The sequence below is a fragment of the Eleutherodactylus coqui genome, chromosome 3, assembly GCF_035609145.1.
Source record: "Eleutherodactylus coqui strain aEleCoq1 chromosome 3, aEleCoq1.hap1, whole genome shotgun sequence".
NCBI lineage: Eukaryota > Metazoa > Chordata > Amphibia > Anura > Eleutherodactylidae > Eleutherodactylus > Eleutherodactylus coqui.
Window position 1 is genome coordinate 118,101,593 of NC_089839.1, and position 26,012 is coordinate 118,127,604.

Below are 26,012 nucleotides of genomic sequence, written 5' to 3' on the forward strand. Positions count from 1 at the left end.
GACTTTGTCAAACATACATGTGCATGTAATCCCTGAATGAGAGTTCATGTTTGTAAATGCATCTTCATAAGATTGCAGGAACGGGGTAGGATTTGAAAATATTGAAAGTAGTGTAACACATACAACTTGCAAAAGAAAACTGCTCATAAAGTGTGTGTTTCATTTACGCAACCGACTGTTTAAAAGTTTGCATATCGTAGGCTGTTTTCACAGCTGTGTCAGAACCTCCAGAACCTCTTCTGTCCAGAAAGTGGGTGGACCCCAGTATAGTAAACTGGGTCTGCCCGACACTGTTCGGTACTGTCCAGAGAAGGAACTGTTCGGCCGTGGGGATTCCCCTTTCCTGGCCCCGAACAGAGCGGAATCCCTGCCGCAGATTTAAAACCACCCTTGCAAAGATCCTTTCCCAGTAGATTGCTTTTGCCTGAAACTTCCAAAAGCAAGGGGATTTGAAAAGAAAATATCACTCACGCTGCCTGCTGATATCAGCTAGAGACTTCACTACTCCTCAACTTCCACCTTGGTAGACTTTGTGAACAGTTGCTCTATTGTGTGGGCAAACGGGATACCACGCGTTTCAATCCTGTATGGGGATCGTCCAAAGGTTAGGTGACAGTGAAGTCCCCAGTACAGGGTTAACACACAGATCGCTGTTTGCCAACACAATGAAGCAAATTAACTTTCACTCTGGTTGATTTTGTAATGAAGTCTATAGTGGACTTTGCTTCAGACAGCTCCATAGAGTGATATGCACTTTGGACATTCCCCCAGCTAGTTCCGAGGTTTCTGGATTGATCTTTTGGCTACAGACTGCCTTTTGGGCCAGAGATTCCTTGGAATTTTTTGCCTTTATTGGCGTTGAGCCCTGTCAAGCACAACTCCATGGGGCTTTTTCTCACTAGCGGTTTTGTTTTTTTTATGTTTTGTTTTATGTTTTTTTTTCCACTGCGATTTCACTTGCACAAAAAATGCAAGTTTGCGTTGCTGCGATTTTTGTCCAATGCAATTTTAGCCCTTTCCAATCCACTGTCTGACGTCTAAAGACATTCCGATTTGAAGGCTGTACAGCTCCGATGTCGGAAGACGTCCAGCAGGGTATTCTTACTGTAGATTACTGGCCGCTCTGTTGTCGGGGGGCCTCTCCAGCATGTCACATACTGCAGTACTGGCTCTAGCCAGCAGATGGTGCCATTGTATAATGGCAGAAAGAGAAAGCCCCCTAGGAAACCCTGAATCCAAAATTGGATTGCAAAGAGTTAACATTAGAAAGTCCCATTTGACATTTGGAAAAAAAACCCGCAGCAAAAAAAACCCCGCTAGTGGGTAAAAGCCCTAAGGTTGGAGGTCACGCTATTTTTCTCATCTTTCTGCTGATCTTCATTTGCCACACTTAAAGTTGCACCTTTTTTTCCGCATTTATTTGGCGGCTATGTTTCCCTTGAATACAATGTTAAATACTTACAAGCTCGTCTCAGTTATTGAGAAGGAGCAGTGGCTCACTGAATACTAGGCTCAAACCCCTATAATAGGTCTGGCTGACCATAAAGAGTCTGGGCCTAGTACAGACCAACTCCTCAGACTAGCAGGTTTCACTGGAGTCAAACTTTGTGGAACTGGTATATACAGAAATATAGCTCCCTGTGACCCCTATAATTCAGGCACACATACAACCTCTGCAGCCAAAATGCATCATCTGCTCTTCCAAGCGCTGGGCTGTTACCTTGAGGATGTGGTTGATGAGCGATAACCAGAGAGCAAGAGCAAGAGGACACTTCTACTGTAAATGGGGAGGTTTAAGGGTTACCCCCTTCCATTTCCATGAATTCCTTGAACTCCATTTGAAAGTTACAAGATTTCAATGTAAGAAATAAAGCTATTCAGTTCTCAAATGTAAGACGTTTAATACCCCTTTAATTCAAGGATTAGAATATTTGATGGATTGGGAAATGTTATAAAAGAAAAAAGTGTAGCATGACTCCCTAAAGAATAGCATAGACTTGCTGCACGGTACCCAAACCTTTACTAACCTTGCATTTATCTCCCTTAATTTTAGCTACCAGTCATCAGAGCATTTGGAATCTTAAAAAAGGCGGCCGCAGAAGTAAATAAAGATTATGGCCTGGACCCTAAAGTCGCTGAATACATTGTCAAAGCTGCTGATGAGGTAAGCATGTGTTTGAAAACTTTTTCTCATTTTATTGAAATGTTTAACCCCTTATAAGGACCAGGCTGTTTTGTACCTTAAAGGGGTTGTCTCGCGAAAGCAAGTGGGGTTAAGCACTTCTGTATGGCCATATTAATGCACTTTGTAATATACATCGTGCATTAAATATGAGCCATACAGAAGTTATTCACTTACCTTCCCTGCGCTGGCGTCCCCGTCTCCATGGCTCCGTCTAACTTCAGCGTCTAATCGCCCGATTAGACGCGCTTGCGCAGATGGGTCTTCTGCCTTCTGGTCTGTCCGGCAGCAGCGGCGTTCTGGCTCCGTCCCCTTCTAAGCATCATCGCGTAGCTCCGCCCCGTCACGTGTGCCGATTCCAGCCAATCAGGAGGCTGTGTAAACCCAGCCTTAAAGCTGCCGCCGCATTGCATTGAGTAGAACGCTAGATTGTCCACCCATTATAAAATTAGAATGGGTAGGCTACTTAATGTATTGAGCGGGGGGGGGGCTTTTACCGCTCATACCGGGGGAATGATGGGGGAGGAAAGTATGACTACATCCCCCAGATTCAGCAAGTCACCTACTGTCAGCCCATAAGCTTAGTGTTATGTCCGCAAATGACGTGCTGAACCTGCTCCTGCGATTATGCACAATAATAGCCCAAAGTGCAGCAACTGAAATAATTTCTGACATCTGTCACTTATAAGGGAATATGGTGTTTTTTTTTATGAATTTGTAGCTGGTCTCTGTAGGTTTCTGCAGCTCCTAGCAACAGATGAGCCTAGTATGTGACAACACAAAGCTAGGAGGGATAGATAACACTAGGGAAAAGAGAGAGTATTCAAAAAGATCAAGAAAAGTTTGCACAGTGGGCAGTGACTAACAGAATGGTATTTAACAAGGAGAAATGCAAAGTCCTACATCTGGGCAAGAAAAATGAAGAAAGCATGTATAGAATGGGAGGCATTGAGCTAAGCAGTAGCACATGTGAAAAAGACCTGGGTATACTAAGCTGGACCAGGGAGAATCTATTGATCTCGTATATCTGGACTTCTCTAAAGCCTTTGACACCGTGCCACATAATAGGCTAATATACAAAATGAGGCAGCTCGGACTGGGCGAAAACGTGTGTAAGTGGGTAAAAAATTGGCTCAATGATAGAAAGCAGAGGGTGGTAATAAATGGTTCGTACTCTGATTGGACCACAGTCGCTAGCGGGGTGCCACAGGGTTCAGTATTAGGCCCCACTCTGTTCAACATATTTATCAATGACCTGATAGAGGGGCTGCACAGCAAAATATCAATATTTGCAGATGACACAAAATTATACAATATAATTAATGTAACGGAGGACAATGTGTGGCTACAAACGGACCTGGATAAGCTGGGGGCTTGGGCAGAAAAATGGCAAATGAAGTTCAATGTTGAAAAATGTAAGACTATGCACATGGGCAGGAGAAACGGATGTCACCAATATTCACTTAATGGGGTACCGCTGGGGAAAAGTGATATGGAAAAGGATCTGGGGGTATTAGTGGATAATAGACTAAACTGGAGTAACCAATGCCAGTCAGCTGCTGCAAAGGCAAATAAAGTCTTGGGGTGCATTAAAAGAGGTATAGGGGAGAAGGACGAGAACATTATCCTTCCATTATATAAGGCACTTGTCAGGCCTCGCATGGAATACTGCGTACAATTCTGGTCACCGGTGCTCAGGAAAGATGTCACAGTGCTTGAGGGGGTTCAAAGAAGGGCAACTAAACTAATAAATGGAATGACAGGACTGGAATACCCAGAGAGGCTATCCAAATTGGGACTATTTACTCTAGAAAAAAGAAGGTTAAGAGGCGACCAAATAACCATGTATAAGTACATGAGGGGACAATACAAGGATCTCTCCCGTGATCTGTTTACACCCAGGACCATGACGGTAACAAGAGGACATCCGCTACGATTAGAGGAAAGTAGGTTTCATCACCAACATAGAAGGGGATTCTTTACTGTAAGAGCAGTTAGACTGTAGAACTCTCTACCGGAGGAAGTGGTGATGGCAAAATCCATAGAGGAGTTTAAAAGGGGACTTGATGTCTTTCTGGAGAAGAAGGATATTACAGGATATAAATCTTAGGTTAAGTGTCAATCCGGGTATATAGGAAGGTAGGAACTATTAGGGGTTGATCCAGGGAACAATCTGATTGCCATTAGGGAGTCGGGAAGGAATTTTTTCCCCAAAAGGGCTAATTGGCTTCTGGCCTTGGGGTTTTTTGCCTTCCTCTGGATCAACACAGTAGGATAGACAGGCTGGACAAGATGGACATTGTCTTCATTCAGGCTTACATACTATGTTACTATACTAATAGATCATAGACTGAACATGAGTCAACAATTTGATGCAGCAGCCAAAAAGGAAAACAATTCTGGGATGTATTAAGAGAAGCATAGAGTCTAGATCACGTGAGGTAATTATCCCCCTCTACTCTTCCTTAGTCAGACCTCCTCTGGAATACTGTGTCCAGTCCTGGGCACCCCACTTTAAAAAAGACATAGACAAACTGGAGCAAGTTCAGAGAACAGTTGCGAAGATAGTGAGCAGCCTGCAAATCATGTCCTATGAAGAACGGTTAAAGGATCTGGGAATATTTAGCTTGCAAAAAAGAAGGCTGAGAGGAGACTTAATAGCTGTCTACAAATATCTGAAGGGCTGTCACAGTGCAGAGGGATCAGCCCTATTCTCATGTGTCCAAGGAAAGACTAGAAGCAATGGGATGAAACAAAGGGAGGAGACACAAATTAGATATTAGAAAAAAACTTTCTGACAGTGAGGGTGATCAATGAGTGGAGAAGGTTACCATGGAAGATGGTGAGTTCTCTTTCAATGGAAGTGTTCAAACAAAGGCTGGACAAATATCTGTCTGGGATGATTTAGTAAATCCTGCACTGAGCATGGGGTTGGACCAGATGACCCTGGAGGTCCCTTCCAACTCTACCATTCTATGAGTTTATTCATGAGGACCAGGTAGCCCCACCCACCTGGCAATTTTCTCAGTATGCCATGTAATAGATAGAAGACGGTCTATCACGGTGGATGGTCGGGGCTAGCAGCGGCTCATGAATAAACTGGACCCCTCGCTTGCTGGGAACCGCAATCATATACAGAGACGAGCTATAAATTCTCCGAACTTTCTGCATATTACCCCATAAGTGACAGACTGAATTCAGCAGATACTTTTATGCTGTCCTCAGCAAAACAGCATAGAGTGTATGACACGTTCCCTTTTTTAAAGGGTTATTTTTAAAATTATGGTATACTTGTAGAATTTGCCAGCATTTCATGATCTGTGGTGGCACTCGAATGGTGCCGTCCTGCGGTTTCTTGCCGAGCAAGTGGTTGGTGCACCTCTGTGCATGGGAAACTGTGAAGGAGGTGCAGCACTCAACTATTGTTACGGCACCTACAGTGGAGCTTGAAAGTTTTTGTGAACCCTCCAGAATTTTGCAATATTTCTGCATGTTTTACTTAAAAACGACGCTATATTTTTACTCAAGTCCTAAAAGTAGAGAGGGAACCAAATTAAACATATGAATCAAAAATATTCGCCTTAGTTATTTATTTATGAAAATCATCAAATTTGTCTGAGTGGCAAAATTCTGTGAAACCTTTTGCTTTCAGTATCTAGTGTGTAGTTTGTCCGCCTTATGCAGCAATAATTGAATCTAAATATTTCTGGCAATTATTGATTAGTCCTGCACAGCGACTCGAAAGAAAATTAATACAGAACAGCTTCAACTTTGGTGGGCTTCCTAGCATGAACTGCCCGCTTCAGGTCCTTCTACAACATTTCTACAAAAGAATGGTTAAAGAAGAATACAGTATAGTTAAAATTTTGGAATGTCCCTTAAAATGACTTATCCAGGCAGCACCCGTTCAGGATACACTGCTCTTACCCCTGTATAGTAGCCGACGCAATGGGGACTGCGCCTGCAATTATAAGCGCAGCCACTACACAGGGGTCGGTGCAGCACTTCCACTCCGACCCCGGAGTATGCTGAAGGGTGCTACCTGGATAACCCCCTTTAAGGGACTTCAATTTGGCCATTCCAAAATTTTAACTATACTGTATTCTTCTTTAACCATTCTTTTCTAGAATGACTTGTGTGCTTTGGGTTGTTGTCTTGCTGCATGACCCGCTTGAAACTCTTCTCATTTAAGCCAAAAAACTCTTTTGTTCTTATCCATCCAAAAAATAGTTTCAGTAGCTTTCTGGCTTGTCCAGGTGATCTTTTAGCAAACTGCAAATGGGCAGCAATATTCTTCTCTGCAGTCATCTCCATGATGGCACCACCTGAGATCACCTTCTTCCTGATAGGACAAGAAAAAGTGAGAGGTTTAAAGCCCCCACCCTTCTCAGTGTGTGTTCTGTCCTGTCAGTAGGCAGGTTTCCAAAGAGGTGCTGGGAGGAAGATTACCTTTTCTTTGTGGTGGATCGGAGGCAACGGGCTGTACTACCATATTCCCAGGATGCCACAGGGGCAGTTCTCCCCGGCTAGGATCTATCTCCACTGTGGTCGAGGGCGGCTTTAAGTGGAGACCACCGCGGATGTGCCATGTGCAGTGCAAACAATGCCGCGCTGGCGATTTTTAAGATTGACATTCCGGAATTGCTTCGGGTCCGATGGCTTCCATTGACTGCAATTTGAAGCCATCCATGTGAGTCCCCCACGAAAATAAAGCATGCTGCAATTCTTCCTCTGTGGGTGGAAATTGCAAGTGATTTCCGCTCATGTGCGTAGAAGAATCATTTTACATTGCATGCTATGGACTGACTTTGCTGAGGAATCCCTGGTCAGATGCCCGCTGTGGATTTCGCAGCAGAAATCCGGCCGTGTCCATTGGTCCTGAGTCATGTAAAGCGCTCCATAAGCCAAGCCCTGAAGGGGTTAAAGCTCGTTCTGCCAGGGCCATGTCTTTTTCGTGGGTAGAACAGGCCTCGGCGTCTGATCAAATATGTAAAGTGGCTGTGTGGAAGAAATTGCATACCTTTACCAAACATTACAGGCTAGATGTTCGGGCAAATGAAGACCTGGCCTTTGGCCGTAAAGTGTTCTCTGCAGTAGGGTTTATTTGGTTTTGTTGGTACTTCTTAGATGGTGCTGTCGTGGAGACAACTGGGGAAAAGACAAATTAATATTTCCGGTAATCCAGTTTTCTGAAAGTCTCCACGACAGCACACATATATATTCCTTCCCATACTTGTTTTGTTAATGTGTGTATTTATATATTTTATAAAAAAAAATATAAAGTCAGTTCCTTCTGTGGACTGTTTGTTAAAAATCACTGAGGTGGGTAAGAAGGGAAAGGGAGCTTTTAAACCTCTTTTTCCTGTCCTATCAAGAAGGAGGCAATCTCAGGTGGTGCTGTGTAGACTTTCAGGAGACCGGATTACTGGTCAGATTTATTAATCTTTTTCTGTCGTCTCCACAACAGCACCCAGCTGAGATTATTTTCCCCTTATAGGGCAGGAAGCATACCGAGAAGTTTAAAGGCTCTCCCCCCTTCCTACCTTCCTCAGTATTGTTCCTGTCCTGTCAGTGAAAGGACAGCCATGGAGAAGAAAGGAGGTTACTACCCAGCTGTGCATGGAGGGATCGGGAGGGCCAGTATGTGAGAACCCCTCCCCTCCCTGGAGCATTACCTTCGGTCGGCTGTAGCCTCAGTCAGCCCTCCCAGGCCCCATTTCCTTCCCCCTGCAGCCCCCACCACCTACCTTTCCGGATCATAAGAACATCCCCAAGATGATCCAGAGGGAATGGAAGAGAACCCGATTCAGGTGGTAGATACATGAGAATTAAGAGACGCTACCCCTTTTCGGAGGATATCTGTTCTAATTGAGACACCATCCCTAAGGTCGACGTACAGGTCGCAAAGGTACCAAAATATACTTCACTCCCCTTTTGAGGACGCTACTCACCTTAAAGATCACATGGATCGTAAGGCTGAGAGTCTCCTAAAGAAGATTGGGAGGCGGCTGCAAGTCTTCTTAGGCCTGGGGAGGCAGCCATCTGTGTGGCGAGAACTTTGCATGTTAGGCTGGGGCAGCTGGAAGTCCACATTCAGAATAAAACTCCAAGAGATTCTAAACGCATTACCGGGTTCCTGGCTGATTCTGCCGCTGAGACCGTTAAACTAGTCGCTAGGTCCGCAGCCTTATCCATTTCTGCCAGACGAGTGTTATGGCTAAAAAGATGGTCGGGAGATGCAACTTCTAAAGCGAAATTATGCTTATTACCTTTTCGCGGACAATTCATTTTTGGTCCTGATCTGGACAGAATTTTAGAATTTTAGGCCTCGGATAAAAAAGGAGGCTGTCCGGGGAAAAAAAGCAAAAAAAAGTTTAGAGCTTTTTTTCGAGGCCCCAAATAGCAGGATAGTTATAGGGGCAAGGGGAAGTCTGGTCGCTGGAGATACCCCAAAGGGAAGAAAGGAAGGGGTTTTCTCCGCAATCTCCCTCAGCCGGATTTCCAAGGGCGCAAACAATGACGCCATTCCGGTGGGGGCGAGAGTACAAGCCTTTTCAGGAAAGTGGGCCATTTTAGGCAGGAGTACCTGGATTTCAGAAATCTTAAGGGTAGGTTACCGCCTAGAATTAACCTCTCAGCCCTGGATCAAATATGCAGGCCCGCAGTGTGGAAAAATCCACACACGTTTATCAGACATAATAAGTTAGATATTCGGGCAAATGAGGACTCAGCTTTTGGACGTAAAGTCCTGGCTGCAGTAGTCCCGCACTAAGACTATTTTGTTTTCCTGGTATTTTTCAGTCGTGGAGACTACTGGGAAAGGTAGATTAGCCTTACCAGTTATCCTGTTTTCAGGAAGTCTCCACGACAGCACCCGTGTATTTTACCCCACCCCTGTTTAAAGGATTTTCCTTTTTTTTTTTTTTTTTTTTTTTTTTTTTTTTTCTTGTTTTCATTCAGGTTTTTTTATCTTTCTCTAGAGTTCCTTTTGGTATAGGGAGGACAAGTTTACTTTAGGTATACAGTCCTACACTGACAAGCCTTTCATTATGAATACTGAGGAGGGTAGGAAGGGGAAGCCTTTAAACTTCTCGGTATGCTTCCTGTCCTATCAGGGTAAAATAATCTCAGCTGGGTGCTGTCGTGGAGACTTCCTGAAAACAGGATTACCGGTAAAGGTAATCTAACTTTGGAGAGTGGTGGTTTTCTCTTAATAATCCTGCCATGCACGCTATTCAGTATGCCTCCTGATGGTGGACTCGTGAACATTAACATTTAGCTAATGTAAGAAATGCCTTTAGTTGCTTAGAGGCTACATTTGGTTCCTTTGTGACCTTGCGGACCCTTATACACCTTGTTTTTGTCGTGACCTTTGTTCGTTGACCACTCTTATAGGGTAATTCCCTCTACTTGTACAGAATCTGTCTGACTGTGGACTGGCAGAGTCCAAACTGTTTAGAGATAGTTTTGTAATCTTTTCCAGCCTGATGAGCATCAACTACTCTAATTCTGAGGTCCTCAGAAAACTCTTAATGCCATGATACACTTCCATAAATGTGTTGTGAAGATCAGACTTTGATAAACCGCTGTTCTATAAATTGGGTCACAGACTCACACCTGACTGTCATCCCATTGATTGAAAATGCCTGATTTTACCTTCAAATTACTCTAGTAGATAAAGTTTTTTTCCTGAGCTGGTGGGTGGAAACTAGCTGCTATAATGGCTCTCATACACTGCACACAGATAAGCAGAATCTAAATCTATCTCTCTCTGTAGCGAAGAGATAATAGCATCATGAAAAATAGTATATTGAAGCCTCTGCAGCTTCATACTCCCTTCTCCCCTCTTTTATCTCCTTAGACTTGTATGGGTAGCTTAAGAGACAATTCTCTTCCACATCCTGTTATTCTGTCTCTATTACTAGAGACTAATTTCACATGGCAACAGGCAGCAGACAGCAAATTAGAAGTAAGAGTATCTAGCACTTTAGAGTTTTCTTAAATAAAACCACAAACATAGTTTTAGGTGAAATAAATCTGAACATCTGCAGGTTGACTTTTTTTGTCTTCTCCACCTTCTGTAGGTTGCAAATGGTAAATTGGATGATCATTTTCCACTAGCTGTGTGGCAAACTGGTTCTGGAACACAGACTAATATGAATGTGAATGAGGTGATAAGTAACCGAGCCATTGAGATGATGGGTGGAAAACTTGGAAGCAAAGAACCTGTACATCCTAATGATCACGTTAACAAAAGCCAAGTATGTATTTCTATGTTTTTAGAAACTTAATAAATCAAAAATAAATATAGTGCAATTTTTAACCCAACTAAGGATTGAAGTCAATTGGAGTTATGCAAACCATTGCACAATAAGCTATGCTGTTTCTGTAACTTTGGAGATGTGTAAACAGTGTAGCTAGCTGTGCCATGCAGTTTGCATAATTCTTGTTAACTTCTATGTGAATTATGGAAATGGTGTAGCTCAGCCATGCTCTGCTGTTTTCATCAGTCTGGCGACCTTACAGTGTGCTAGAGACAGTGCCTCGAAAGATAATGTAGCTCTCTAAATGGATGAATACAAAATGGGATTCACCAGGCATATGTGGCTCAACCAGAGGATGAGTTGGCCACCATGGCTTTGGTCCAAGTAGGCAACTCAACGAAGATGATATCCGACACACTCTGTCCTGAGGACATCCAAAGGGGAGAGACTAAGCAGGAAGAATCCTGACATGCTGTGAAGGTCTTTGACAAATGTCAAAGAACAAGAATAAGTGAAAAAACTGCGCTCAAAGCAATTAAACACCAATATAGGATATGGTTTACCACAAAAAGAACACTTACTTTTGAAGGGGGGAAGGCGGTGGGTTTAGGAATAGACCAAAAAGACAACCCCCTATAGTCGAATGACGTGGAGTAATGGTGTCAACAGTTGTCCTGGAATTTTTCACTTATTCTTATTCTGGCGACCTTGTAATCAGAGGTGGTTCCATCTTGGCCATGTTTAGCTGAGATAGGGACACTCCTTTTGATGCACTGTAGATCATATGGTGGTACATTTGTATTGCTATAGTGTGTATTCTTTAAAAAGAAAATGAATAACACAGCAGTCAATGCTAGATGAATATTAAGATCTAGCACAGCCAGAAACTTTGTTTCTAATCTACATGTTTTGGGCCTCTTCCTTCCCTATGCTTTTTGTAAGTCCATTTTATATCTCCATGCTTTGAGTTGGTGGGCTCTTACTCGTGTGTCAGAGCTCTCCTCCCCCCCCCCCCCCCCCTCCCGTGGGGTGGCTTGATAGACTGCCTGTCAAATCGCAGCATGACATAATACTATAGCATTACGTCATACTGCAGGAGCGATCAAAGCATCGCTGGTTGTGGTCCCCCGGGGGACTTACAAAAGTAAAAATAAGATCAATAAAGTTTTATTAATTGTAAAAAAATAAATAAATAATAAATAATTTAAATCACCCCCTTTTGCCATATCTATAATAAAATCTAAATCATAAAAGAAAAATACATATTTGGTATTGCCCCGTCCGTAAAAGTCCGATCTATCAAACTAGCGCATTATTTACCCCGCACGGTGAACGTCATCCGGAAAAAAAAAAACACCAGTCACCCTGTTTTGCAGAAAAAATGCAATAAAAAGCGATCAGAAAAATGTATTCCTAAATTGTATTAATGTAAAGTATAGGACTTCATTGAGGTGTTAAATGGCATCCCGCAATTTTAATAGTACATTTCCTTTCTATGTCATGTGAAAAGTGATTATACTACTGAATAAATTGGCATATGTTTTCTGCAATTTGGAGGCTAACTTGTTTCTGATATTGTTTTTTTTCCCCCTGCTCCTATATGTTCCTCCTATATGTTTAGAGTTCCAATGATACTTTCCCCACAGCGATGCATATTGCTGCTGCCAAAGAAGTTCATGAAGTTCTGTTACCTGGATTGAAAAAGCTTCATGATGCTCTGGAAAGAAAATCTAAAGAATTTGCAAATCTTATTAAAATTGGCCGTACCCACACACAAGATGCTGTGCCGCTTACTTTGGGACAGGTATGAAGTAACTGCAGAGTTGGATTGAAAATAGGGTTTTTAACAATTGTGTCTATAATAAGAGATAATAGTATTACTATATAAATATCGTACTTAAAAAGTGTGGTGGATTTAAATTAATTGCCTACATCACTATGCTAAATTGACATATGTATGGCATAGTGATTAAAAACAATCTCTCAAACCTTTTGTTCACGCAACTTTTTAAGGGTAATAAGCAGGAGCGTGCCCTGACGATACAATGCAATATCCAGAGAGAACAGGCAAAAAGCAGGTTGCGCTGCATAAAACTCTGACGTCCTCTACTTTGTTTCTGTTCAATCAAAGGCCCTTCTGATTTTACTGGACAGTCCCACGTGCCAAGGTGTTTTTAGCCATAAGACCTTTTTAAATGGGAATACTCAGGCTAGAAATTATCCTATTCCTGTATAGAGTGGGCAAAATCCCCCAAATCTTTGTTTTGTTCCTATAAAAGGGGGGCAGTGTGGAGGATCAATTTTGGTATCATATCCTTGCCTTCATTGATGTAGGAAGCATAAATGTAGCTGGATTTGCTTACGCATAACTTGTAGACTTTTTATGCCGTATCTGACATGTTTGTTTGGCAAATATTATTTAAATTTTAGTTGCAATTTGTCAACTACCACTTGCTTTTGTGGAACACACTTTTGGAAAAACTTTGAAATAAAATGAGACAACAATGGGGGAATATTCTAAAGCCTGTCACTATTAGAATCACTTTGAGGTGGACATTTCATATTATCATTCTAGGGTAGAAGTTTCAAAATGGCCTCATACCGTGTCCTGGACACTATAGTCCTGTAAAAGGTGGTGAGATATAAAACATCCTTGGGCCAGTATGAATGCAATGATGTTTTTTTTTCACAATGCCCATATTCCGTGTTGGGACCCCAAATCTTTTAATTTCTATGACGTCAGCCTATTAGTCTGCCGGAGGCGTGGTCTAATGGGCTTATTTACATGGCAGACACAGAGGCCTTTGTCAGGTCTCCAGCTACCATGGGAATCCATTAGTACCTTGTAATCACATTGTTCACATGTTGCAGTTGCTATTGATTGTGGCTATGATTCTCCGCTCGTGGCCGCAGCTGCTGCGATTTCCATAGCAACGCTATGGAAGGCCTCAGACAGCGTAACTAATCGCTTAGGCGATTCCGTCTGGCGTTTTGCTGCGGCAAATTAGCCTGTGGCCGCTAATCCCGGGATTAGTCAGCCATGTGGACGAGATTTGTCAAAAATCTTATCCAAGCGGGATTGCCAATCGGTCGCAGCAGAAGCTGGCGTTGCAGTGCAGATTCCCCGGCTGCAGCATGTCAATTTTTTTTTCCCCCCGTTGCGGCCGCACTCTCCTCCTATGAGAGCTCCGGCAGCAACAGAAATGTTTGCGGCCAAGCCGCTCCAAAACCCGCGGCTAAGTGCTGTGGGTTTTGAAGCAGCGTTTTCCCGACGCAAATCTTGCGGGTTTTCGGTGCAGCCAATCCGCAAGATTTCTGCCGGGAATACGTCCCGTGTGACCCCAGCCTTAGATGTCGCCCACCACAGTACCTGCGTTTTTTTTCCCAGACAGTATTGCCAGCCTCAGAAGTTTAAACAGAATAGTTGCTTCTACAGCTGTTCCCATACAGACGCCCCATAGTCCTGTTCTGCTTTTTACTTTTGATCACCAAGTACCAACCACGTCCCTGCTATTCTCTACACTATTTCCATGTTACTGAATTTCTCTTATTATAGTAGTGCTGTCTCACTGAATCCTGGAGTTTTATTCTTTTCTGTATGTAAGAGTTGTTGTATTGGTTAGTTGGTTTGGACTGCAAAAAAATAAAGAAAAAAAAATGTATTATTTATATACAATGAGGCTTGTATTGTTCCCAAATTCCCTAAATGCATTTGTTGCACACTTTGGGTGTTACAGTTGAAGCAATAAGTTATGAAGAAGGGATGACCTCTGTATAGTGAGGTAAGCTCTCGAAATCCTATTTGTCTTCCTCCAGGAGTTCAGTGCCTATGTTCAACAGATAACATATGGTATTGCTAGAATTGAAACTGCCTTAACAAGAGTCTATGAGTTGGCAGCTGGGGGCACAGCAGTTGGAACTGGGTTAAATACTAGAATTGGATTTGCTGAAAAAGTTGCTGCCAAAGTATCCGAACTCACAGGTAAACTTTGAAGATTTTATCTTTTTTTTTTATTTTATGCAATTGAACATTTAGGATTCAATATAAGGGTGTATTCACGTGCATCAAAATTGTTATAGAGTTCTGCAGTAGTCCATTTCATGTCAGTGGACCTTGCAGAAACGCCCCCATTCACCTGCATTGAACTGATTTTCAGAAATTTCTACTGCTAATGAGTGCATGTACATATACCGTCATTTTTCAAGACTGTAGTTATTAGAAGCTAATTAAATGCGATTTATCACTAATGTTTCCCCATATAACCATTTCCTGTCTTGGGACAGAAGTGTGGTCATAGTACCAATCATCCCTGCAATTTGCACTATTCTTGGTGATGGTGCTGGATGCTATTGATATTTGACAACCCAGTTTAACAACCATGATTAAAGGTAACTTTCTAATCCTAGCTGTTTTCTTTTATTTGGTACCATTAAAAAATATACTTCTACAAAACAAAGACCTAATGACGTTGCCTAGAAGGAAAAATGACTCCTGTAATGTGGTGATGTAAAAAACAAAATGTCCATGTGCAAAAGTAGTGAAATTCAAAAAAATTAGTACTTGCGTAAGCTATTTCTATTCTAGTCAGTGGGGACCATTTGACGCCATTCAATTCCATCATGAGATGGATCCCTTTGGCCAGAGGGTGCCGTTTTCCTGTTCCTCAAGTGTAGGAGGAAAAATGAACCTCCAAATGTTGAGAAGCAGCTCTTACAGGTGTAGAACTGTACCATCTAAAACATTAAACAAAATGACTTTCACAGGAGCATAAAAAAGCAACCTGAAGTACAAAATAGGCTCTGTCCATAACGACTCAAGGGTGACAGGCATTCCCTGTACTATTAGCCTAAACGGCACAAAAGTATTCTGTGGTTTGGCTAATAGTGTTAACAACAAAGTATTCACAATGGTAGTGTTCTTCCTGCTCCCACTCCTTGTAAAATACATAGTCTAAAGAAAGGGTAGTGCAGCACTGTTGTCAGCAAACCATACACTTATTGTGGCCTAGATATTTTACAGATTACCGACTTGACTAATTAGAACTGGAAGGATCAGCGGTCACAATAACACGTCATGCATTTTTGCGGATTAAAATAAGTCTTGTACATATTTCTTTGCTTGTAACTAAACCTAGTACATGAAGGAAAGGGGCTCTGCACACTGTACTCGGGTAAGGCAGAGGTAATTTGACTGAAGACTGGTTTAGACACAACGATTATCGCTCAAAAAATCTTTTGAGCAACTTTTGAGCGATAATCGTTGTGTCCTTTTTTTAGAGCGCAAGGTGATCGCTCAAACGTTCAGCGGTCACTTTGCGCTCCGAGTGAGGTTTACAGAATACAAGCGGGGCCAGCTGTTCCCCGCTCGGCGCGCTCGGTTGTTATACAGCCGAGCGCTCCGAGTGGGGGATTAAGAACACAGCTGGACTGCTGTGTTCTTCATACCCCGCCTGTCTTCAGGGAGCGGGATACAGCTGAAACAATAGTAACAACAGCTGTATCCCGCTGTGAATTCCTGATAACTGATCGCTGATCTTTCAGCATGCTGAAAGATCAGCGACGGCTTAATGAAAACTGTACGATGCAGTTAGACGCAACGATTATCGCTCAAACGACTGCTTTGAGCAAAAACAGTTGTGTCTAAAAGGGCCTTTAGTTTACCCTTAAAGGGGTTGTCTCGTGGCAAACATCAAAATTTTACATTAGCCCATTCCCCCTGTCACCCCCCTGGCATAAAATAGCATTTTAAAGTTGTTTTTAAACCGCTTGCTACTCACTGATGTGATGAAAGATGAACTTATAAAATTCTTCTCCCAAGATGGCCGCCGGTCCTTTCCCAGGGATGCACTGCGGTTTTCTCCCATGGTGCACCGCGGGTCTTCTCCCATGGTGCACCATGGGCTCTGTGCGTTCCATTGCCGATTCCAGCCTCCAGATTGGCTGGAATCGGCACACGTGACGGGGTGGAGCTATGCGATGACGCGTATAAGGGGGCGGAGCCAGAACGCCGCTCATGCCCGGACCGACCAGAAGCAGAGGACCGCACAGCGCAAGCGCATCTAAAAACGCCAGAAGACATTAGAATTAGACGGAGCCATGGAGACGGGGACGCCAGCAACGGAGCAGGTAAGTGAATAACTTCTGTATGGCTCATATTTAATGCACGATGTATATTACAAAGTGCATTAATATGGCCATACAGAAGTGTATAACCCCACTTGTTTCGTGAGACAACCCCTTTAAATATATACAGTCTGTCTGTAAGTTCTTTGATTAACTTGTGTTTAAAGTCTTTATCTAAAATATTCCTACAGGATTACCGTTTATCACGGCTCCAAACAAATTTGAAGCTCTGGCAGCTCATGATGCCCTTGTTGAACTGAGTGGCGCTTTGAACACTGTTGCTTGTAGCCTAATGAAGATTGCCAATGACATTCGTTTTCTTGGGTCTGGCCCACGGTCTGGTCTTGGAGAATTAATTTTGCCAGAAAATGAACCTGGAAGCAGCATTATGCCTGGTAATACCATAGTTTTATCAGGTGTATGATAGAAACTGTCAATGGAACTTTCTGAGTATTTAAAAAAAGAAAAATGTGATGCCTAGACTGTCTGTTCTCAAGTATATTTTAACTAATGTGCTCAGAGGTTTTCCACTTCGCGTTTATATCCACCAATTGCTAAAATGAGGGTCCTGTGTATTGCTTTATCAGAACAGCTGCAATGCGGATGAGATGTATGCAATGATGACTAGGTATTGTATCTTGTCTCCACCATAAGAATGGTTGGAGACAAGATGCACACCCCCCACTGGAGTGGGTGGCCATAATCTCCCTTACCGGCTGCTGTCAATCACCCCTCCACCACTTGGTCTTGTCCCCTTGACAACTCCAGTGCTGTAAGTCTCGTCAGGGGAGGGAAAGATGTACATGGCGGACGCTCTCTCCGGGGGTGGGGGGTGAGGCTGGAGGGGAGATGTTAGACGGGCGGCAAGCTCCTAGCAGCGTTGGGAATGAGTTTTGGCTGGGAGGGAGGCTTAGGGTTACGGTTAGTTTCAGTGTTAGGCTTACATTATTACCTGTAAATGCTTCTGTGTTAATGCTGGCTGGCTCTCACATGGAAGCATTTAAATCTAATAATGTAAGCCTAACACTGAAACTAACCTTAACCCTCCAACCCAGCCATAAGTAAATCCCGAAGGCTGCTAGGACCTTGCTCCAGGCAGCCAATCCATAGCTTGTGGGCGTATACTGGGTGGGTACAGCCTATCACTATGTCTCCACCCATACCTGTGGTGGAGATGAGGTACAATTGTACCTGATGACTAAGCATTTGCACTGCTACAACATACCACGCTATGGAAGATGTGGAGAAAGACTAGTCTGGTCAGTCTGCTATAAGAAAATCTGGACGGCGAGCATGCATCCTTGACCTGCACATCACCTCTTCGCAACAGCTATCCTGGTAAGGAAGTAACAAACCCACATTCTAGGGACTGGTGGGGTCGATTATCTTTTCTCTTGTTGGGTGATAGATATTTGTGGGTAAACGCTTTTAACCCCTTAAGGCCTATTTTGGGCTTAAGGACGCAACGATTTTTGGCGGATTTTAATCTCAATTCTGCCAGTCATCTCCACGACCGCACCAGCTGAGATCGCCTCTTCCTGATAGGACAGGAACACACAGAGAGGTTTAAAAGCTCCCCACTCTCCAACCTTCCTCAGTGTTTTCTTGTCCTGCCAGGATCTCAGAGAGGTGCTGGGAGTTTTCCAGCAGGATACTTACTGTGATTGGACGTCAGGAAGTTGGTCCTCCCTTCCCAAAAATTGTCTCCTGGGATGCTGCATCGGGTGGTAAACCCAGGCCGGATTCCTCTCACCGCGGTCCATCGGGATTTTATGTGGGGGCCATGTCCACCTCAGTCTCCCTGCGCGGCTTGTCGACGTGGATGGCGCTGGCCCACATAGCAGTGGGCACGGTGCTCCCTTAAGCAGCGGTGCTGGCGGGGATGGAGCCTGCAGCGGCATGTGACTGGCGTGATGACGCGGTGGGGCTGGGGCGTGGCTAGGCGCGGAGAGCGCCAAAACAAAAAAAAAATAAAAGGAATCCAAGAAGACAGACAGTGGATACTAAGGAAGCTACAAAACGCGCTTCCTGTCCATAGGTGGCTGCAGTACTGCAGAAAAATGAGTATTCCAGCACTGGACATTCCCAAACCGGCTACTTCCGTGGGTGGCGTAAGTAGCCTGTTGGGTAAAAAAAGGCACTTTGAAATTGTATGTTATATCTAGAATATTATTTTCCCCCAGTCGTCTCCACGACAGCACCAATTGAGATTGCCTCCTCCTGATAGGACAGGAACACACTGAGAGGTTAAAAGCTCCCCCCCCTTCCCCACTTTCCTCAGTGTCTTCCTGTCCTGCCAGGAGGCAGGATCTCTGAGAGGGACTGGTGGAGAAGCCAGCCGGAAGCCTACTCACGGGCGGATCGGAGGGCAGTGGGTCAGCCTGTCCTCCCTTCCCAGCCAGACGACTCCCGGGACGCTACATGGGGTGGTAACCCCCGGACCAGGTTCCTCCCGCGGCGGCCCATGGGGGGTTCAAAGCGGGAGCCTCAGTCCCCCTCCTCCTCCTCGTATAGTGGCAGCGCGGCACTCCAGGAAGCCCTTTGACGGCGGGGGGCGGGGCGTCGCGTCACGTGCCCAGCGTGGTGACGTCATCACGCTCGCATCAGGTGCCGCACGGAGGGGGCGGGGCTTAGCGCAGGAGCGCGAAAATTCAAAATAAGGAACCTGAGAGAAGCCAGAAGGTGGACCAGCACTACAGGTCGCAGGGTGTCTGCAGCACCGGTATAGTAATGAGTGCTCCAGCCCCAGAGATAGCTGAAACCTCAGCCTCAGCGGCCGTAAGTAGCCAGTGCGGCAAAAAATACAAAATGCAAAATCCAATGTATTGTATATGGAAACATTGCATATTTACCCGCAAAAAATACTTTCCCCTCTGTCAGGGGTATAAAAAAGACATCCCCCCCCCAGAACAAAACCCAAAAAATGTGTGGAGTGCGGGATGAGACTGCCAGCTACGTACCAGAGACCTGTATGCAAGGCATGCGTAGCTAGGCTAGTCAAAGTGGAATCGGGGGGATTCCTGGATGACGTTAGGAAGCTGGTGAAGGAGGAGGTTCGATCAGCCCTAACGTCACAGCTGGCGCCGCCAGCGAAACGCCAGAAAAAGGCGTATGTTCCTGACGAGCCTTCCGACTCCGAGAGTTTTATCGGATCGGAGCAAGAGGAACAGGCGGCCGAGCAGTCCTCAGACGATGAGGACTACAAAAGATACCTTTTCCATCAGGACGACTTAACAGAATTAATTAAGTCAGTCAGGGCTACATTAAAAATGGAAGAGCCCAGAGAGCCACGCACCCTGCAGGATGAGATATTTGGGGGACTAGGGGAGAGGCGTAAACATACCTTCCCTGTCCACAAAAACATCATTAAAATTATCCAAAAGGAGTGGAAGAAACCAGACGCAGTTTCCTTCTGCGCTAGAGGGGTAAAAAGAAGGTACCCATTTGAGGAGGAAGTTTGCGCAAGCTGGGAAGAGATACCCAAGGTAGACGTCCCAGTGGCCAAAGTAGCTAGGGAGGACGAGCTTGCCCTTTGAGGACGCCGCACAATTAAAAGATCCCATGGATCGCAAAGCCGAAGGCCTTCTAAAAAAAATCATGGGAGGCAGCAGCAAGCATACTTAGGCCAGGGATCGCAGCCACCTGCGTGGCGCGCACCCTGGGGGTATGGCTCGAACAGCTGGAGCTACACTTAAACAATAAAACGCCAAGGGAACAGATCCTAAATTCCCTACCTATCCTGCGCATGGCAACAAATTTTCTAGCGGATGCCGCGGCTGAAACGGTTAAACTCTCGGCAAAAGCTACAGCCCGATCCAACTCAGCGAGAAGACTACTATGGCTGAAATCGTGGTCAGGCGACTTGGCCTCAAAAAATAAACTAAACTATGCGCCCTCCCGTTCTATGGTCAGTTTTTGTTCGGACCAGACCTAGACAAAATCCTGGAGAAGGCGGCCGACAAAAAGAAGGGATTCCCGGAAGAAAAGCCGCAGAGAGGGAAGACCTTCTTCCGAACCCCAGGGCAACAGCCCGAGGCCTACCGAGGCAAGGGCAAGACAGGCTGCTGGAGTTACCCCAAGGGGGGCAGAGGGAGAAATATCCTCTTTAATCCCCACCAGGGGGAGCCCAAGTAGAGACCCTGACGCCAGCTCCGTAGGGGCAAGGCTGGGGAACTTTGTGGACCAATGGTCTGCAATTTGCGAAGGCCCATGGATCCCAAAGATCCTACAGCAGGGATACCGGATAGAACTGGTGTCCCTCCCCAGAAGGAAATTCATCATCACAGGAGGCTTGGGGCGACAGTTACACTTACTAAGGCAAAGCGTTCGGGACCTGCAACATCTAAACGCAATATCCCCCGTACCGCAAAACGAGGAAACTCAGGGCCATTATTCCAGGCTCTTCCTAGTAAGAAAACCCTGCGGGAAACACCGCATGATAGTGAATCTGAAGCCTTTGAACACCTGTGTCAAGTACAGGAAATTCAAAATGGAGTCCATTCCTTCAACGATAAAGTTGATTCCCAGAGGGGCCTACATGGCGTCCATCGATCTGAAGGACGCTTATTTCCACGTACCGATCCACGAGGGGTCCCAAAGATACCTAAGGTTCGCAGTGGATTTGGGCAAAGGAATAGAGCACCACCAATTCAGATGCCTGCCTTTCGGGATTTCCTCAGCACCCAGAATTTTACCAAAATTATGGCAGAGGTAGCTGCCTACCTGAGAAAAAAGTTGATCCTAATAATACCCTACCTGGACGATATTTTAATAATAGCAGAGTCCAGGAAACTACTAACAAAGCACCTAGAGACAGTGCTAGAACTCCTCCAGTCTCTAGGATGGATCATAAACTGGGAAAAATCCAGCTTAGACCCCGACAGGAAGAAGACGTTTCTGGGCATAACGCTCAACTCAGAATCACAATGCTCCTGCCTGCCCGTGGAAAAAATACAAAAAATCCAAAGGCTGGTCAGATCCTTCCTACAGAAACGATCATGCACAATTCGGGAAGCCATGTCTCTCCTGGGAAGCCTAACGTCATGCATTCCCGGAGTAGCATGGGCCCAGGCTCACACCAGAGCTCTACAGGCCTCCGTCCTATCCGCATGGGACAAAAAGCAGTCCTCGCTAGGGACAAAAATGTATATCCCAAACACAGTGAAAACATCCCTGCGTTGGTGGACATTCCCAGCGAACCTGCAGGAAGGGGTTCATTGGCTACAAAACCCAGCCACGCACATCACAACAGATGCAAGCGCCTGGGGATGGGGAGCGCATGTGGGGAACCAGTTCTTTCAGGGCCCGTGGTCCCAAAGGATAAAAGAAAAATCCTCCAATTACAGAGAGCTACAGGCCGTATGGCGGGTGCTACAGCGGTTAGGAAACTCGCTACGGAACCAGCATATAAAGATACTGTCGGACAATACCACCACGGTCGCCCATATTCGGCACCAGGGGGGCTCAAGGTCTCCTGCCCTGCAAAACATTTCACAGAAAATCTTCCACTGGGCAGAGGGCCGGATCCTTTCGATCACGGCAACCCACTTAAAAGGGACGCTAAACCAAAAAGCGGACTTCCTCAGCAGGAGGCAGATAGACCCAGGAGAATGGTCTCTCTCCCGGGAGGCATTCAGAATCCTGACCAACCGGTGGGGGTCCCCACAATTGGACCTATTTGCAACCAGGGAGAACGCCAAAGTAGGCAAATTCTTCTCCCTCCGGCCAGGAGATCGTCCTACAGCAATAGACGCCCTAGGCCAGGATTGGGGAAAGGGGCTAGCGTACGCGTTTCCTCCGATACCGCTGATCCCCAGGGTCTTACAACATTTCAGAACCCAGGTATGCACGCTCATCCTGGTGACCCCCCCTTCTGGCCCAAGAGAAGTTGGTTCGGTCTTCTGACAACATTGAGTGTCCAGGACCCAGTCACCTTTCCGACCTGGACAGATCTGCTATCACAGGGGCCACTGAACCACCCGGGCTTAGACAGACTCCACTTAACAGCATAGCTCTTGAGGAATCCTCACTAAGGGGGAAGGGATTCTCACAAAGAGTGGTAGAAACGTTAATGTCCAGCAGAAAAAAGACGACCCACCTTATCTACCAGAAGGTTTGGAGAAGGTTCTCCTCATGGAGACAGGGAAGGGATTCCGGGGAGTCTATCCCGAGCATCCCTTTGATCTTAGAATTCTTGCAGGAGGGCCTACAGATGGGCCTCTCTCCAAGTACCCTGAAGGTCCAGGTCGCAGCCCTTAGCGCCATATGCGACACAAAGTTCGCGGACAATAGATGGGTCAACAGGTTCTTGGCAGCAGCAGCTAGATTACGACCTAGACCCATAAAACTTGTTCCAGACTGGAACCTTAATTGGGTTCTACGGGCCATGTCAGCGGAACCATTCGAGCCGATCGAAGCACTACCGATAAAAATGCTTACAATCAAGACCGTTTTTCTAGTAGCCATCACGTCTGCAAGGAGGGTTAGCGAGCTTCAGGCTCTGTCCATTCGCCACCCATTTCTAAAAATCTCGGATTCCAAATTAATATTTAAAACGGACCCTGCCTTCATGCCAAAGGTGGTATCACATTTTCATAGGTCCCAGGACGTAATAATTCCCTCATTTTTTATCAAACCAAAAAACGAGGAAGAAAAAATCCTAAACTGCCTGGACGTCAGGAGAGCAGTCCTAGGCTACATAGATGCGACAAGCCACTGGAGACGGGACGACAACCTGTTCATCCAGTTCAGTGGCCCAAATAAAGGGAACAAATAAAGTCCTATAAGGCCCTCGGGAAGGAAATCCCCTTAGCTCTTAAAGCCCATTCTACAAGGGCAGTAGCATCCTCATGGGCCGAACATAGCTCAGCCTCGGTCGAGCAAATTTGCAAGGCCGCAGTCTGGAAAAAAACCCACACGTTCATTAAACATTATAGGGTAAAAGTGCAGCAGGACGAGGACATGGCCTTCGACCGCAAAGTCCTCTCGGCAGCAATCCCACCCTAATAAACTTTAGTTGGTACGTCTCAATTGGTGCTGTCGTGGAGACGACTGGGGGAAAAAATGGATTATAGCTACCTGATAATCAGGTTTCCAGGAGTCTCCACGACAGCACCCGTACCTCCCCCCCCCCCCCCCCCCCCAAATGGATAGAAACTATAGAATATAATATAAAAAACAAATAAATATATAATATAATATAATTTTATAATCAACAAAAACACCCCGGTTAAGGGAAGAAATTTAAGTTGAGCTCCTACCCCGGCAATTCGTTAGAATCCACTGAGGGAAGGGGGGGAGCTTTTAACCTCTCAGTGTGTTCCTGTCCTATCAGGAGGAGGCAATCTCAATTGGTGCTGTCGTGGAGACTACTGGAAACCTGATTATCAGGTAGGTATAATCCATTTTTTTTCTATGTCGCTTGCATTTCTCATGTTGTTCGTTAGGGGGACAAGAAAATAGACCCACCAAAAGCGAGACCAAAAAAGTGCGCAAAGAGCTTGCCCTCTGCATACAACAAACCGTTATGCAAACTTTGTATAGCCAAAGTAATTAAGGAGGAATCGAGCAGGTTTATAGAGGATATTGGGCAGTTAATCAGGGAAGAGGTGCGCTCTGCCCTGGTATCCCAATCGATGCAGTCAGCTACACTATCCGCATCAAGGCGCTTAAGAAAGCCCTGTAGCTCAGCTGATTACTCGGACTCCGAAAGGAGTATCATGTTCTCGGACCTAGAAGAGCAGCCAGCTCCAGAGGAATCCTCGGAATAGGATGAATATAAAAATTCCTGTTCAATCAAGAAAATATCTCGGAGCTTATTAAGGCAGTCAGAGCTACCCTCAAAATGGAAGAACCCAGACAAGCCCACAGCATCCAGGATGAGGTTTTCGGGGGGCTGGGGGAAAGGCGTAGACACACCTTTCTAGTCCATAAGAACATCCAGGCGAAGATCTTATTGAGAAAAACTTGGGAGGCAGCAGGCAGTCTACTCAAACCTGGTGTAGCAGTCACCTACGTGGCCCGAATCCAAAGTGTGTGGTTGGAACAGTGGGAAATCCACATATCTAATAAGACCCTGAGAGAGCAAAATTCTGGATTCCCTCCCGGTTTTAAAAATGGCCACAAATTTCTTAGGCGACGCATCAGCCGAAACAGTTGTTATAGGCTCGCACTGCAGCACTATCAAATACCACTAGAACTGTGTTATGGTTGAAATCTTGGTCAGGTGATTTAGCCTCCAAAATAAATTATGTTCCCTTCCCTTTTACTTGCAAATTTTATTTAGCCCTGACCTGAAAAAAATTCTTGAGAAGGTGGCGGATAGGAAAAAGGGATTTCCAGAAGAAAGGCAGCAAAATACCTTTTTTCGGGCCCCCGCACAACAGTCTGAGCCCTACAAATGCAAGGGCAAGATTGGCAGATGGGGGTAGAGGCAGGGGATTCCTCCTTAACCCTCACCAGGGGGATTTCCCCAGATGCAGACCATGACGCCATCCCAGTCGGGGAGAGGCCAAAGGCGTTCGCAGACAGTTGGGCCTCATTCTGTGAAAGCCCCTGGATTTTCCAAGTTCTACACCAGGGGTACCAAGCAGAATTCATATATTGCCCTCAGAAGAAATTTATAACAGGAGGCTCAGGCCACCAACTACATCTCCTTCAGCAATATCGGGGACTTGTTTCTTCAGAGGACCTGGGCCCCACAGTTCAGAAACCGGTCCTCAAATTATAAGGAGCTCCGAGTGATCTTGGAAACCCTTCATCAATTAGGGAACTCTTTGCAGGGTCAACATCTGAGAATCCTTTCGGACAATATCATGGCAGTCGCCTACATCCGACACCAAAGAGGAACAAAATTTCCATCCTTGTAGGACCTCTCCCAGATTTTCCACTGGGTGGAGGATCGGGCCTTATCGTTATCAGCAGCCCCCCTGAAGGGCACCCTAAATCACAAAGCGGACTATCTCAGCCGAAACCGCATAGATCCGGGAGAGTGTTCTTTTCCCCAGGAAGCTTTCAAATTTGTAACCAACAAATGGGGAATTCCACAGTTAGACCTCATTGAATGGGGGGGAAACCACAAGGTGGAGAAATTTTTCTCCCTCAGACCAGGGGAGCACCCAGTAGCGGTAGATGCTCTGGCCCAGGACTGGGGCAAAGGGCCGTCCTACACATTCCCCTCCAATCCCACTAATCCCCAAAGTCCTCCAGAAATTCCACTCCCAGAAGTGTGCTCTCATCCTGGAAGCTCCATACTGGCCAAGAAGGAGTTGGTTTGTGCTGTAAAAAAAAAACCAAAAAAAAAAAACCTAAGCCAACAAGACCCAATCCTTCTACCCACTTAGCCGGACCTTCTGACGCACGGTCCCCTAAGACATCCGGACATAGCGGGCCTTCGACTTACAGCATGGATACAGAAAAATCCATGCTGCTAGGCAGAGGCTTTT

The 26,012-nt window shown here is 45.4% G+C and overlaps 1 protein-coding gene across 2 annotated transcripts in view; it reads left to right on the plus strand.

Annotated features, from left to right (window-relative positions):
- FH (fumarate hydratase) overlaps window positions 1–26,012 on the plus strand; it is a 61,987-nt gene that overhangs the window by 14,358 nt on the left and 21,617 nt on the right. For both annotated transcript variants that reach the window (XM_066595997.1, XM_066595998.1), the window contains exons 3-7: window positions 2,054–2,164; window positions 10,267–10,443; window positions 12,068–12,250; window positions 14,263–14,428; window positions 16,761–16,964. In XM_066595997.1, the coding sequence (XP_066452094.1) occupies window positions 2,054–2,164; window positions 10,267–10,443; window positions 12,068–12,250; window positions 14,263–14,428; window positions 16,761–16,964 (841 nt within the window). The remainder of the gene's footprint in view (window positions 1–2,053; window positions 2,165–10,266; window positions 10,444–12,067; window positions 12,251–14,262; window positions 14,429–16,760; window positions 16,965–26,012) is intronic.